Source organism: Euprymna scolopes, chromosome 6 (assembly GCF_053919585.1).
Source record: "Euprymna scolopes isolate OS-2025 chromosome 6, ASM5391958v1, whole genome shotgun sequence".
Classification (NCBI taxonomy): Eukaryota; Metazoa; Mollusca; class Cephalopoda; order Sepiida; family Sepiolidae; genus Euprymna; species Euprymna scolopes.
This window is the reverse complement of record NC_136487.1, coordinates 102,086,358-102,102,785: the sequence shown is the minus strand read 5'-3', so window position 1 is coordinate 102,102,785 and position 16,428 is coordinate 102,086,358. Positions and strand designations below refer to the sequence as shown.

The 16,428-nt window shown below is 40.1% G+C and overlaps 1 protein-coding gene across 3 annotated transcripts in view; it reads right to left on the bottom strand.

The window, feature by feature from the left end:
- LOC145277825 (inositol monophosphatase 1-like) overlaps positions 1–16,428 on the bottom strand; it is a 597,035-nt gene that overhangs the window by 235,917 nt on the left and 344,690 nt on the right. For all 3 annotated transcript variants that reach the window (XM_080129728.1, XM_080129729.1, XM_080129730.1), the window contains 2 exons: positions 10,363–10,408; positions 3,718–3,826 (listed from right to left, as the gene is read on the bottom strand). In XM_080129728.1, the coding sequence (XP_079985854.1) occupies positions 3,718–3,826; positions 10,363–10,408 (155 nt within the window). The remainder of the gene's footprint in view (positions 1–3,717; positions 3,827–10,362; positions 10,409–16,428) is intronic.

Sequence of the window (16,428 nt, the reverse complement as noted above, 5' to 3'; positions counted from 1 at the left end):
ATTAACTAAATTAAACATATTTTTAAAAAAAATTCTTTTTTACTACATTTTCAACCCCAAACAAGGCACATTGCCACTTTGATGTAGGGGCTACTATGAGGGACATAAGCTACAGGGGTACTATGTGGGGAGTTGGGCAGCAAGATATCGGTTCATGTTACACTTGAACTTCTGCATGTCAGTACAGTTGGTGAAGCAGGAACCCGGAAGGGAAGTCCAAAGTCTAGCAGCTATGGGGAAGACACTACTGGAGTAGAAGGCTCTCTTACATCTAGGGATCTCAACTGTGAAGGGGTGGGATTTTGCTGCTTGTCAGGTTTGTCGGGAGTATTTACGCCGAGGGGGTACAAGTGCTTGCAGTTCATTGGAGCATTCACCATTAAAGTACTTGCAGAACAGGCAGAGGGATGCTACATTTCGTCGATGGGACAGAGGCTGAAGCTTAGATGACAGTTCAGGTTGGCGACTCTCTTTTGAACTTTGTCTAGGAGTGAGAGATGCACCAGCTCAAATATGACAACAATACTTCATACATCGGCGAATGGTGGCCTTATAGAGGTACAGGATATTTTTGGGCATTATTAGTTTTCTAGCACAGTAGAGAGAACCTACCTTTTTCGCAGAGGTCCCGGCAATGCTCTCAATGTAATTTTTCCAACTCATGTTTCCTGTGAACGTTAGGCCGAGGGGTTTAAAAGATGTACTTTCAGATAAAGAGTCTTTGGCCATTGCTATTGGTGGTAGAGAAGTTTCTTGTAGTTATTGAAGGAAACAAGTTTAATCTTGGCCGCATTGAATGTGACCATCCATTTTTGCCCCCATTTCACTACAGATTGGAGGTCGTCCTCTAGTGTTTCGGCCATTTCTTTAGATATATGTTCATTTGTTTTCCTATCATGTCTGTTATAGAGCATGGTGTCATCAGTATATATACCCATCTCACAGACAATTTTGTCAGGGAGGTCATTTATGAATATTAGGAATAATAGAGGCTCAAGGATAGACCCCTGGTACACTCCCGCATTTATATCATATTGTTTAGATGTATGACCATCGAGGACAACCTGGATTTTTCTCTTATCTAAGAAGGATTTAATTATGTTAAATATTTTTCCAGTGATACCGTATGATCTGATTTTCCTTAGAAGACCTTCATGCCATACCTTGTCAAAAGCCTTAGATATATCTAGAGCTACCGCTCTACCCTCCCCTGCTTTGTCAAGTGAATGGTATATATGCTCAGAAATTACAGTTAGGATGTCTGCTGTGGAACAGGCTTACCTAAATCCATATTGTTGGTCGGTCAAAATTTTAGCATCTGTAAGATGATGGACTAGAGCTTGGTTAATTATGGACTCTAATATTTGGGCGAAAAGTGGGAGGAGGCTAATGGGGTGATAATTTACTGGGTCTGTTCTTTCACCAGAATTCTTGAAAACTGGTACCACAGAAGCAGTTTTCCAGCAGGCAGGAAAGCAAGATTCATTAAGGCATTTGTTGTAAAGTTTGGAGAGAACCGGAGCTACTTTGGAGGAGCACATTTTTAATAGCACAGCCAGGATGAGATCAGGTCCACATGCTTTTGAAGTGTCAAGATTTTTTATGATAGCATGCACCTGAGCAGGTGTGATTTTCAGATCGTCTAGTGTGGCGTCTGCCGCAAAGGAAAGTCGGGGAGGAGGTGGTTAGCAAAATCCAGTGTGGAATTGAAGGCAAACCGACTGGCAAGCATGTTAGCCTTCTCAGTTGTTGAGCAAACAGCCTCGTGATTGTTGGATAGTGGGGGAATTGTTGATTGCCCATTATTTACTACAGTGTTGTAGATTTTCCAGAAGTCATGGGTTCCTAATTTCTGTGTTTCGATGCTTTTTTTGGTGGTTTCAGTAAATTCTCTCTTAGCTGTCGCTATTTCTTTCTTAACGTTACTTCTAGCTTCTATATACTTCTGTCTGTTTGAACTGGACTTATGTCGGTTAAATCTGCGGTATGCATGCTGCCTTTGAGCAATGGCAGTTGCACAAGTAGAAGTAAACTATTGGGGAGAGTGGGGCTTGCTATAAAATTTCTGTATGGGAACATGTGCTTCAATTGCTGTTTTGAATCATTCAGTGGTCTCATTTGCGCACTGTTCAGCATTAAGAGAAAAATATTTCCCCATGGGGCATCTCTGATAAGATCTCTGATGGCTTCCCAGTCAGCCTTTTTATATCTCGTTGCTTTGAGCAATGGCTCGTCCGTTTTGGCTCTAGAGTTTAGGGCGATTTCAACTATTATCACTACACGATCAGCATTCCCAAGTGGGCCGTGGGCATTTGTAACACAATCCTCAGGAACTGTGGTCAGAAACAGATCTAAAAGTTATGCATGTTGTTCTTGCTGGTCAGGGAAACGGCTGGGAAACGTAACCATCTGTGATAGGGAATATTAAGCGATTGTCATCGCACTCTACAGATTACAATAGTGCTGAAAAAAATGCAAACAAAATTATGCCAACCAATTAACCAATTGACGTCACAAAAAAAAAACAATTAACCAATTGACGTCACTAAAAAAAAACAACAACCAATCGGTTAATGTTTCATTCTCTACAGATTAAAATGAAACATATTTACCGATTAGCGTCGCTCTATACAGAAAACAATAACTTTGTTTTTTTTTTGTGGGCAAATTTTACATTAGCTCCACCTCCACAATTTTCTTTAGCATGATGACTTTTATAAGTTTTCAACTATGCTGATTACGAAAATCTCATTTAAATTTGGCAGAGACAAGTACTTTTTGTTGGTTGGGGGTGTCTATTCCGAAAGCCGTTCTTAACATGAGTTGGTTGTGGTTGTCTAGTTCGAAAGCCGTTCTTAACATGGGGAGATTGGGGGTGTCTATTCCAAAAGCTGTTCTAAACATGCAGAGGTTGGGGTGTCTATTCCAAAAGCCATTCTTAACATGAGGAGGTCGGGGTTTGGCCACCAACAACAACGTACTTTAATTTTATACAAGAGGGGAGACTGCATCAAATGGGCAATGCCGCTTAATGGGTCCTGTTAGTATACTATAAGTCCGTCCCCTACCAAGTTGTACTGAATAAGTTAATAAGTTTAGCTATTTTTTAATTGAAATAATCTTTTTTTGTCTGTTTAAACGCTTTCCTTTCTATTTTCTAAGAAAGAGTTAAAACAAAACAAAAGTTTTGTTTTGGTTTTACTACGATTTTCTCTCTTTGACTATGAAATTTGGAAATCTGTCGATATTTTTACTTACAATTGGCTGATAATCCCCCTACCCAAATTTATCGGAGAGGATCAAAGTTTTGTTTCTTAATGTTTTCTACGAGTGTGAGAGAATCTTGATGCTAGCATGAGGAAATTTGAGAAAGTTTCACTAGTGAAATGCATTTGGTACAAATTGCAAATATTTTTTAAGGGCGAATCTTTGTATAAGCTCAGTGTGTTTGTATTACAAAAGATCAGAGCAAAATCAGTACCGTCGGTTTCAAATCCAAACAAAAGGGGTCTGTAGTTGGTCTCCAATACTGAACTCCCTTCAGCCTCTGTTTATATCAGTTCTCTCCCTCTAAATATAATTAGGTTATTCTGAATAAGATTTTTCGGGCAAATTATCTATAGAAACTATAATTAGAAAATGTTTAAATGTGATGGATTGTTCTACTATACAGAGATATGTTCTCCTTTGACCCAATATAAAACCGATATGACTAACCTGTTTGACCGGACACTGTTACTTCTTCATTGTTGCAATAAGCTCCTTGTCCTTTCTTAGCTGAATACAAACGCTCTTGAATCGGGTTGTATACAATTCCTATCAACAACTAGAACAAAGAAAAAAAGAAGAATTCAATTATAATAAACATGCATTACATTTTTGTATGTATTTGTGTTTTGATCAACCTAAACACTCAAGTCAGAAAATCCGTTTGATGCAGAAAAATACATTTGAATTACCCAGACTGCTGGAAAGGTGCCCCCCCCCCACCTTAGTTAAATTAATATTATTTGTACATGTAATAAGATTAATACCGGATCGAAAAGCTAGGACAATTCTTGATTGTTAAAATCAGGGTTAGAGTCGGAGTCGGAGTCGGAGGTTTTAGCTGGAGTCGGAGTCGGATTTCTAAGAGTACGAGGAGTAAGAGTCGGAGTCGGAATTTTTTATCCGACTCCTTAAGTCCAATAAATTTATTTTTTATGTAATTTTTCTGCTCGGTTTTACTAGTTCTTTTTTTAAATTACATTTTCACACCAAACAAGGCACATTGCCACTTTGATGTAGGGAGCTACTATCAGGGATCTAAGTTGCAGGTGTACTATGTAGGGAGTTCACATTACACTTGAACTTCTGCATGTCAGTACAGTTGGGGAAGCAGGAACCTGGAAGAGAATTCCAGTCTAGCAGTTCTGGGAAACAAGTTATCAGAGTAGAGGGCTTTCTTACATGTAGGGGTGGGACTTCCCTGATTGTCGGGTCAGAGCATCCACCATTAAAATACTTGTAAAACAAGCAAAGGGATGCAATATTTCGTCGATGGGACAGGGTCTGAAACTTAGATGACAGTTCAGGATATATCAGGTTGGCGAACAGAAGCGTGTGCTCTGGGATAGAGCACATGATTCAGTTCAGGATCTTCAGGATCCCGTTTGCTAGTTGACAAAACTGGTGGCAACCAAGCCACTACTCAGCTACTTTGGACTTAACGGACTGATCATACAACTCTCTCGCATTCTTTATTACTCTTTTACAGTGATTGCTGGCAATCCTGGAATCGGCTTTAGTCTCGGTACAGCTTCTTGTTTTTTCCTTTGATCCTCTTTCCATAAAGGCAATATTATCTTTTAAAAACTTTACTCCCCTCTTTTGATGAGATGCGTTTGGCTTCGAAATGCGATGGCCTAAAGAGGTTTCCCTTTCCCGAAATATTGTAGTCCCTTTTGTACTGATAGCATAATAAAATTTAATTGTAATTTTTTGTTATCCCTTTGTTATTTTTACTTATTCTATAAACTTAGTTCATGTTTTTAAATATATTTATAGTGTTTTTTAAACCACATTTCCAAACTTCCATTCTTTTCTGAATTCATTTTAACTGGCGAGTCTACTCCTCATGTTATACAATAAAATACAATAATGAAATCTTTTAAGGGGGTCTTGCATTAAAAAAAAAAAAAGCTTTAATACTATTTAAAATTGTAACCATCCCTTAATCTGCCTTTAAAATAAATATTATTAAAAAATTAATTTTTTTTATTGTATTATTTTATTCCATTATATTCCGTGCTTGAAACTATTTTCCCCGATTTTTCTTGCATGTCATTTGTTTGTAATATATTAGTAATAGTTAGCAACATATGTATAGACACAATAGAAAAATTGGAAATATGCATCTCTTTTCTAGCATTCATCACCTTTGGTAAATGAGTTTGTATGTTTTAAATTATTAATACAGAAATCGAAAATTATACCGTTTCAATTGAATAAAAGAAGGAAGTATTTAAATCAAAACACACATTTGGCTCTTAAGGCAGATCCTCCCTCCCTCTCTCTTACTGCTCTCAAATAAACGCTAATCTTCGCACCCTAATTCATTCCATGTGGAGACCTTAGTCTTTTAGCTAGACCAACATGGGTCGCTTGAAGAACATCAAGTTAAGGGCATCTATATATCCGTGTTGTGTGGAACCTCATTGTGTAGATCTAGTCCTACCATTTCTTTTGTTTTCTTTGCTTTATATTTTCTTACATATTGAAGTAATTATTATTAATATCCTATTCATTTATTTTAAAACAAATAAGTTGCTAGAGCAGATTGATTCTCTCACAGTACTTGAAAGATATAATTTCTTGTAAATGTTAGAGGGGAATCTATCTCCAATCCTGCACTTATTTATGTAAAATAGAGAAAAACTTGAAAGTAAAATACTCAATATCTTCATCCTTGTGGGGCACAAAAATACCAGGTGTAGAAACCAGGCGCATGGTTATCCCCCTTAGTATGATGGACCCGTAGATCTTTCAGGTCATCCATCTAAGAGAAAAGAAACTCTGATAATAAAACTAGGAGAGTGAGGCCTCTTCAGTCATAGTCGACAACCTTCCTGGTGATTCGAACAAATTCCCGGATTGCAAACCTAACTTACTTAAGGAGTAGATTGGATCTTCCTATCACCGGCTGCCACACTTCTTCTTTGTCTATTAGACAGGCCAGAGGTACAAGACTCACCACAGCCGTCCTGTGCTTGGCCTTGTTTTCTGACTAAGACATTGAACATGGTTCCCTTATTCCCTATTTTAAATTTCACTCTTTCTCTCAGAAACTGATAAAATTGGGTTTGCTTGCATGCTACTTGTGCTCACTAGACTTGTTTGGGCCGGACTTGTCTGAGATGTTGAGAGTAACTGATTGACAGATTGCAAAAGATAGGAACTTGTGATTTCTGAAAAATCTATACTAGTGTAGTGAATAAAGGACAATCAGTAATTCCTTTACTGAGCAACCACCAAAAAGTTGCATGCACAGTAACGGAAAAACAAAACTGCTGTCTTAGCGATGTGCCTTCAATTCCACCTTAGAGCCAACAAACAACTCCCTCCTACGCAAACTGAAGTCACATTAGATGATGTAAAAATCACCCCTTCTCATGCCTGCGATATCATAAAAAACTTAGAGACCTCAAAGGCGTGTGGGCCTGATCGCATCTCTGCTATACTAATTAAGAAATGTTTAACTGAACTAGTCCCCATACTTTCTAAGCTCTACAATAAATGCCCTGCCGAATCTTGCTTCCTAATAGCTGGAAGATGGCCTCTGCGGTACCAGTGTACAGGAATTCTGGGGATAGAACAGCCCCTCTCAATTATCACCACATTAATCTCCTCCCCCTCTTCACTAAAATCTTTGAGACCTTAATTAATTAAGTACAACACAAAAGCAAATCTTCTCTCCGACAAACAGTATGGATTCAGGCAATATCATTCTACTGCATATATTTTAACATTCATCTGTGAACGCATTTACCATGTACTGGATAAAGTGGGCAAAGCCACAGCTGTAGCACCTGATATATTCAAGTCTGGCACAAAGGACTGCTAATGAAAATTAAATTGTATGTTATAATTGGACGTATACTAAATATAATTAGACCCATCTTAGACAATAGAAGCACACAGATTGTCATTGACGGACATACATCCAAGCAGCATAACATTAATGCAGGAGTGTCTCAGGGGTCGATCTTTGGACCATTATTATTCCTGATATTCAAAAACGACTTCCATGATAATATTGTGTCCGAGATGGGTATATTTGCTGATGATAAAAGGCTCTATAACATGCATTAGGGAAGAACGGATGTACATAAATCTAAGATAATGGCAGAATCGTTAGAAAATGACCACCAGGCCATTATGGAATGGGAATACAAATGGATGGTAACATTTAATGCTAGTAAAACTAAGCTGCTCTCCTTTAATAATTATATGACGCCTCTCGAACCGCCTATGTCGATGAAAAATAACACCCCACCTGAGAATTCTACCTTCAAAATCCTTGGCCTAACATTTGTTGGGGCAATATGAACTGGAACAAATACATAGAGGACAAAGACTGTTGACACCTGAGGGTATCCTGTACCTCTACAAGACCACCATTCGCCCATGCCTAAAGTATTGTTGCCACATCTGGGCTAGTGCATCTACCACGAGTCTCTACCCCTTGGATAGGTTAAAAAAAGTTGTCAATCTAATCAATCCCACTTTATCAACTAAGCTCCAGCCTTTGTCCCATCACCGCAATGTTGCATCTCTGTGCCTGTTTCACAAATTTTTAATGGAATGTGTTCTGATGAACTTGTTGCACTTGTATCCCCTCGCTGTACACATCCCCAACAAACCCACTTAGCAATAAAATCTCACCCCTTCACTGTTGAGGTCTCTAGATGCCAGAAAGCTTTCTATTCTAATAGTCTTTTTCCTCGAACAGCTAGACTTTGGAATTCTCTTCCTGCTACCTGCCTCCCTGGTCGTACTGATATGCAGAAGTTTAAATGTAACATAAACCGACATCTTGTTAATCTTTCCTGGACATTCCTTTTACGCCCAAGTAATGATATGCCTTGTTAGGGGTTAATTGAGTAAAATAAATAAATAAATAAATAAAGCTGGTTGTATATGTGAGTATATTTATCATACAAATGAATGTTAAACATCAAAAATAATATACATGAAAAGTGATTATAAAATGCTGAAGAGGTGTGGGAGGCTGGTATATGGATCTGCAGAATAGATTTCCATATAGGAGTCGGAGTCGAAGATATCATAGGAGTAGGAGTCGGCATTCTAGGAATTCTAGGAGTTGGAGTCGGAGTTGGAGTCGGGGTCGGACTTTTACCATCCGACTCCGCAACCCTGGTTAAAATAACGAGTGAAACGTTCTCGAACAATTAATTATTAGTTCAGATGAATTAATGTTATTGCTGTGTTTCAATCTGTTATCTTCATCTTAGTTATTGTTATACAATGTTTAAACTGCTGTACTCACTGACCTTGTCATAGTGTTTCACGTTTCCTGAATTTCAAATGGAAATATTTAATCCGCCGGTTTTCAATCTGCATTTTATGCCTTGTGTACGTAAATGTTTCTAAACCCCAATATACAAAAGCAGAGGTGTTCGATCTTAGTGTCCACTTGCTTCAGGCGGATTGAACCACCGATAAGCCTGTTAGTGTTGTCAATTGCTTCATCATCAGATTAATTTACCTCGTTACATTAGTTATAATACTTAAGAGTCATACTGAGAAACCTGTTGAAATTTACATTAATTTGAAATGTTTTTTAATGTATATCTAATTTTTAAAAAATTGATCATTGATATGAAACAATTTCAAAGGTTGAACTGTGGGTAAACTAGATAGCATTCTTAATATTGACCTTAGAATATAGTTGCATACTTTTTCTAACTTCTGTAATTTGTTAACTTGAAATGTTGTATTGGCTGATTTCTTTTGTCCGCAAATTCATGGTTTTATATCAGATATTTATCGAAAGTTTATTTAGTTTTCAATCTGTTGTAGTCACTGCATTATCCTGTAGGAGTGAACCTAAGTGACCTCAGGCCACATACTACTACCATGAAGAAAAGACATTGTTTCTTTAATCCCCTCTTTCTCTAAAAGAACTCAACTACCAAGATACTCAAAAATCTATTCTCTTTTCTCTTCTGCTGTTACTGCTCGCTCACCCACACACACACACACACTCTCTCTCTCTCTCTCTCTCTCTCTCTCTCGCTCTTTGACCGATGATTGACCTAAAAGGATGAGTCAGTCAGTCTCCAGGTTTCTACGTTGACACACGTGTCCTGCGAAGAGCAGACACAGAATTCTAAAAGTATGTAAAGCTAAGAAAATAAAATATTCCTCTCAAGCTAATATTTGTATCCACTTTGTCAGTTATAACAACCAAATAAACAAATATTACAATGGTGACCCGACGAAAAGGACATTACAACCTCAAGAAACAAACTAATTTTACCCAGGACTAAAAGGAAAGACACACTTTTTGGAGTTTTTCAGGAAAATTACAAGTAACTGTTATTTCACGTCACAAACGCTTTCAAAGAGAACCTTCAACGTAAGTAAAACAAACTATTTTTTTTTTCCACCTTTCTTCGGTTAAAAGAAAAATACTCGAATATATTTTTACATACACACAAAAAAAAATTAAAATGGAAGAAGCCTCCTTACAACAAATTACAATAAAACCGCCGGAATTCATGGAAACAGCAGTGAATGGCTGGTTTTCCATTCTGGAAGCGCAACTCCATCTGCGGAACATTACAAATTCGACAACAAAATTTTATACGGTCATATCAGCTCTGCCAGCAGAGGTGGTAACAAAAATACCGCTTCATATTTTAAACGAAAAGGACTATGAGGAACTGAAATGCTCCTTAATTGAAGCAAATGGAAGAACGAAGCCTGAGTTGCTAGACAAGTTAATGTCACTTGTGCTTTTTTTTTCTGATTTCCTCCAGATTGTCTTTCAATGTGATTCCTATCATGGAATGTCCAATGATCCTTCCCAAGAAAATCCTTCTTCAGTGCCTGAAGATGGTTACTTGGTAGCATCAGGCAACATGCACATTTAGTAGAAGTTAAAATGCAGCTACACGGAAGCACTTAACCTTAATGAGAAGGATGGCGACGATACTTCAGTAATAAAACATCACTTACCTTTGTAGATATATTCACGTTCACGTACATACACCCACATTCACGTGCACACACACACACACGCTAACGTACACACATGCATTCAATTAAGTGAAAATGTTACAAGATAAATATACTAACCTCTTTCTTTACAGCCAATCCAATAGAAATGGCGATGCACGGGTTGCTGAAATGAAAAATAAGAGAAATTCACGAATATTAATAAAATCACATTTATATAAGTCCATATATATATATATATATATATATATATGATTATAAATACTCGTAATTTATGTATATTCATCAAAACAAATGCCAATAATGTGTGAAATAAATAATTGTTTGATTAGTCAATGAACAATTCCAACATTTTTGTTTCTTAAAAATAATCGAAGTTCATTTAGGGCCGTATTTTAAGAAAAAATAACTTTTATTCAATGAAGTTAAATCGTTTATAGTAATTAAAAACATTTTCGGTTTTAGATTCTGCACAAAAGCAGCGATTTAGTTCAAAGCAAAACAAATTAACCATTCTATATTAGCAAATCAAAATTCGGTGCATATGTCTCTTATTAAATAAAACCTTGTTGTTAATGAATGATAGATCGAGGATTTAAGACTGTGGGAGAACATCTCTTCATTCCTACTCTGAAATATAACTAGGTAAAATGGAAATATCTATAGGAGAAATATCTAATAACAATTGGATATGGTTGGCAGTTCCGGTTTCTAATCATGTCGTGGATACATTTGTTATGTATAGCCACATCGATAAGTCATATGTGACGAAATAGATGATTATATTTGTTGTATAATGATAACAACTCCCATAGCGATGATGAGTGTGATTAAAAAGTAGTACAAACCTAATGGTGGACTGGTGGCCACGTGAGGTAATGAGTTGGGGAAAATATGTAAATGAGATGCAGTCGGTTTTTAAAATACAAAGCCTGTGTGCCAGAGAGAGAGAGAGAGAGAGAGAGAGAGAGAGAGAGAGAGGGGGGGTCTTTTTGGCAGAAGTGAGTTCGGACAGATGTGCGCTGGCGTTTGAGAGAATTGCAAAAAGAAGAACATAAAGGTTGCGTCACTGCTTAGTGACCATTCGGCGTAGGAATATGTATCCTGTTGAGATGCTCCCCGGTTACATACGAACCTACGAGCAGGGTTTCAACACTACCTACGAGCAGGGTTTTATTCAAGTCTGCTAACTATTCGGCGCTTTGTCTCTGACAGGATCGTTTTCTCACGTGGATTATTGCTGTCATCTGCCTTTCCCAGAAAAGGCACCTTAAACCTGTGCGAGACTAGAAAGGCTCGCACAAAAACACGCGTTCAAATCTCAAGTCATTTTTCTTGTCATACACATGCACGCACACAAACATACGCGCACATGTAGATATATTCACGTTCACATACATACACCCACATTCACGTGCATACACACACACGCTAACGTACACACATGCACTCACATATACGCACACGTACGCACACATGGGCAACGTCACTCCCCCTTTGAAGGAAATCCATACATGCGCAAAAGACCACCGGAAACAACTATAAAAGCAAGAGACAAGCTGTTTCCTTCCTTTTTTCAATTCGGCTTCCGAGCTGAGAGGTCGACGGACCAGCCGCCTCCCTTTCGGGGCCCGCGCGCCCGCGCGCCTCACGCCACCTGCTACTGTGTGGGGCAGGAGCTAACAGACAGTACGTACACTTTATACGCTTTCTCTCTCCATGAACTGGCTTGACTTTCTCACTCTTTTTCCCCCTTTCGCTTTGGTCCATCAACCAGACAAGTTCGTGTTCACAGCTAGTGGCCTGAAGACATTTCCACGTGGACAAGTACCAACATGTGCGCGCAGCTTTACTGATGTCAACCTTCTATCTTTTTCTTTGTCTACACGCTGGACTGCCATTTCTCGTTCCACTACATTACTCACTCCTCTTTCCCCGCGCGGACATGAACACGAGTTACACACCTAAAACATTCATTTTTCAACAGAAAATAAACGGCATGTTTATTTTATATCTTTTACTATTGATTGAGTTTTGTTTTCTTCTTTCCATTCGCTTCATTATTTTCTTTTGTAGCGAGTTAGGATAGTTATAGCCTGGCCCGCAACAAACCCACACACGTGATGGCAGCGGCAAACATTCAAAAGAATTCAGCCTTCGACGATAATACGTTCTACAAACGAAACAGTCGTACTCATTGACTAAGGACACGCAAAAGTTTTCCCGGAAATATTAAGTTAAAAGTGCGAGGATTACAAGTCGCATTATATTGCATGTCGGAAAGTGGAACTTGTACCCTGAAAGAATTACGAAAAATACCACATCGTAATTTAAGATTTCGAGTCGCTACAAAAACGACGAGAAGAGACGATTTTCAAAAAAATAACTGATAAGAAAAAAAAAAAAAAGTAACAAATGAACATTGTACCCCTACAAGTCGTTTCTAACTACGAGTGAAGATGGCTTACGCCAGAAATAAACGCGAGGAGTTAAAAACATTACATGCACCTCCAAGAAGAAAAGAGAAAAAAGTACTAAATATATTATTCACTTACGCACTGCAGTAAAAAAAAAAAAAAAAAAAACACTTCCTTGCGAGAGCCACCCAGTAAGTTGCAAACAAACATTATATTCAAATCAGAAAACAACGTGAACGTGGTGGAACAAACGATATAAAATATTCGAATTATAGCAATCAATATCCCCAGAATAAAATGTAAATATACTTAAAAAGAAAATCATTTGTTCCTTTTCTTGCTTATTTAGAAGTAAGAAACTGTATGCAGGTTTAAACCAACAGTTCTCTTTGAAAGTGACAATATAACCAGTTTTCTGAAGTCGTTTTATTGCGATACAGGGACACGACAATCGCATGACAATTTTATGTTAGTACATTTATATGTATTCTCATACATACGTAGTACAGTAGTACACATTAGTTTGTTTTAATCTATTATTGAAATCAACGTGCTACTGAATCTGAGCCGGACCAAATAGCCCTTTATTGAAGTAAAAAATAAATAAAATAAAATAAAACGGGAACCACGCAGTAAGCCACACACGCTACATGGTATGCTCACCTCTTTCGATCAACGTTTTAAAGCGTTGTAAATGGTACGTATAATAGAATTTTGAAAATTGGTAAAAACACATGGATTACAAGAATATCTAAAAATGTATGTTCTATTTTATATACCACGCGAATAGATCAAAACGAGATTGCAAATTGCTTTCTTATGTTGACTGAACGTATGCATTCATGTTCTAAAAGTTTTATTTCTCCCCTGCAAATATTAACCTTGTGAGACTCTAAAAATCTAACCTTGGTCATGAATGTGCGTCAAAAGGAGACTGTAATCAGTTTTTTTTTCCTGTCTGTTTCGATTTACTCAAAACCGCACACACCTCGTCTTCTCATGTATCGTTCTCTTCTTCCTCTTCTACTTCTTGCTCTTTTTCTTCTTTTTTCTTCTCAGTCGTCAGAAGCGTCGTCTTTTCTTGACTACGTTTTTCCTTCTCGCTTCTTGCTCACAGTGACCCGTTTTTATGCTAAGTTGAACTCTCGTGTGTGCGAGAGAACACGAGATTTTGCATGATTACTTGGCAATATTAACCGGCCGCCGCCATCTTGCCATTTTTCTTTGGACGTGCCCGCTTTGCAGAATGCACACCTCGAGCGTTTGTCAGGTAAGCCCATCTGTTCGCAATTTATTACACACTCCCCCCCTGATCTCATTATCACAGAAAGAGCAGGGAGGCGGTGGTCTTTTTCTTCGAGTGCTTCTTTGGAGAGGGGGATTCGGGGCTTCATCATCGTCTGCGCTGTCTTCCGTGACACGAAGGTCGGCGAACCTAAAGCTGAGCATCGCAGTATCACTGTCCGGGTCTTACTCATCAGCAGCAGGGTCAGTACTTTGAAGGCTACCACTCTCAGTGTCGCTGTGCGTTGAAGCCGTCATGAACCAGAATGATGGGTCGCTGGTCACGGATTCAATTTCACTATCTTCGTCAAGCGGCAGCTGCGTTTGGAATACTGATCTTAAGTCTTTAATATGACGAGGTACTCCATCAACTCGCACCGCCTGTGGGCTGATCACTTCAGTGACATGACTGGTTCCGTAGCGAGTCGTGCACTGGCCTCGGGGTTTTTTAACCCAGACGACATCTCCTTCTTTTATGCTCTTTTGTGGTGGCTCCGGTTCGGGTAGTGAGCTGCTCTCCAAACCTCTCACCCTGACACGGTATGTATGTAGCGCGTTGGCTGGCGCGGTGGAGGGTGAAACATCATCCTTAGGGGTGACGTTGTACCAATAGACTGCTTCAGGTACCGTACACCCCTTCCGTGCTGCGATTGTCTTAACCGTTCTGTGATTGCGCTCAATAATCCCGTTTCCACTGGGAACATGGGCACACCGAAAATGTAGATGGACACCCCAGCCATCTGCAAACTGTTTAAACGGCTCACTAACAAAAGCGGGGCCATTGTCGGTGAGTATCTCAGAAGGAGGGCTACGCTCGAGGAACACACCTTCCAACTCATGGATAATGGCAGCCGCGTCCTGCCGGCGAAGGGGCCGCCACAATGAAAACCTAGATGGTCCACAGTCGATAAGCGTCAAAAAATGCCTCCCGTTGTAGTGCGTTATGTCCATCGCAATCCTATCCCAATTACGCTTCACACTGAGTATTCCCTTCTTCCACCGGACAGGTGCTGGGTCGATCGATCGGCAGGTGTTGCAGCTTCCCACAACAGATTTCACAGCCCTCCGAGACACAGAGGGGTCAACCAATCTGGCGAAGTAAAGCGTTCAGTTTACACCGGGGTGCCCGCTTTGGCAATGGACATCATTAATATGCTCCGGGCTGAGTCTATGTCCCACTGCAGCGCAATTTACAGGTGCTGACTCGTTCACTTCTTTTGGCAGGTCTAGCCAACGGCGTGGCACTCTGGTCAGACGATCCGCCTGATTCAAACAGGACTGCACCAGTGTCACATCTATGACCAAGTCGTATTCCTTAGTGGTTTCGGTTAGGGTAGCAAGCCACCTCCGGATCAACATTTCGGCCAACGCCTTCGTTGTCAGACGTGCTTTTCTGTTCAAGGCATTGGTCATCCACCGATGCACACACGTGGAATCCGTGATGATGTGAAGGATTCTAGCCTGCCACTGAAGCGCTAGATTGACTCCTTTCAGTGTAGCATCGAGTTCAGCTAGGTTTATATGCTTGGCGTCATTCTCCGGCCGAAGCCAGCAGGCATCTTCTATTATCCTTCCGTCGACCGCCAGAGCAACGCCAAGGGCAAGTGAGCTGGCGTCTACCCAAACTGTAAATTCACTCCCATCGATGCACCAGCTCCCCCGTACAGGGTCATCATTGGTCACTCTGGCCACAACTTCCACCAGCATGCTTCGCAGGGCAGGATCATGCACCTCATCGTCCCATCCAGTTGACATAGAAGTTGCCCGTCGCTTTATGGCCGCTACAGCCACTCGGAGCCACCCACACACAGGGAAGTGACCCACCAATTTTCCGCAAATGGAAAACGTGCTCCGACGTGTGATGGTAGATGGGATTTCCGGGATTTCACCACTCCTTCCCCATTGAAGGCCATCTGCACTTCCGCTCACCTGCAGTCCGAGCACTTTCGCCCCGTCCTGTAGCCGCTCCGGCTCCTTGCACGACAATCCGAAGTGCTCAAAGTGTTCTTTGACCGCCTGGGCAGACAGGAGGCTCTCAATGACAAAAATGTCGTCTATATACGACGATGTCGCATGTTGCACCGCTTCATCTTGACGCCGGATCGCCTGCATGATTGCTGTCATGATGTTAGGGGCTACATTCAGGCCGAATCCTAGCCTGGTCAAGCAATAGCGAGTTCCTTTGATCACCACCGTCTGGAACGGCCACAGCGATTTCTCAACACGTATTTGCAAGTACGCTCTTCGCAAGTCCAGTATGGCTGCTTCCGCACCCTGCCGCCGCCACTCCCGTAGTTTATGAGCACAGACATCAGCCCCTGCAGTGTGTGGGTCAACGTATTCATTAAGTTCTCGGTAATCAAGAACAGGTCGAACTTTCTGCTTGTTCTCTTGTCTGACAGCCATCAGGGGAATTAGCCCCCGCGGGGGCCCAAGCTCATCCTCTGGGTATGGAACTAACCAGCCATTATCCAGTCACACTTGA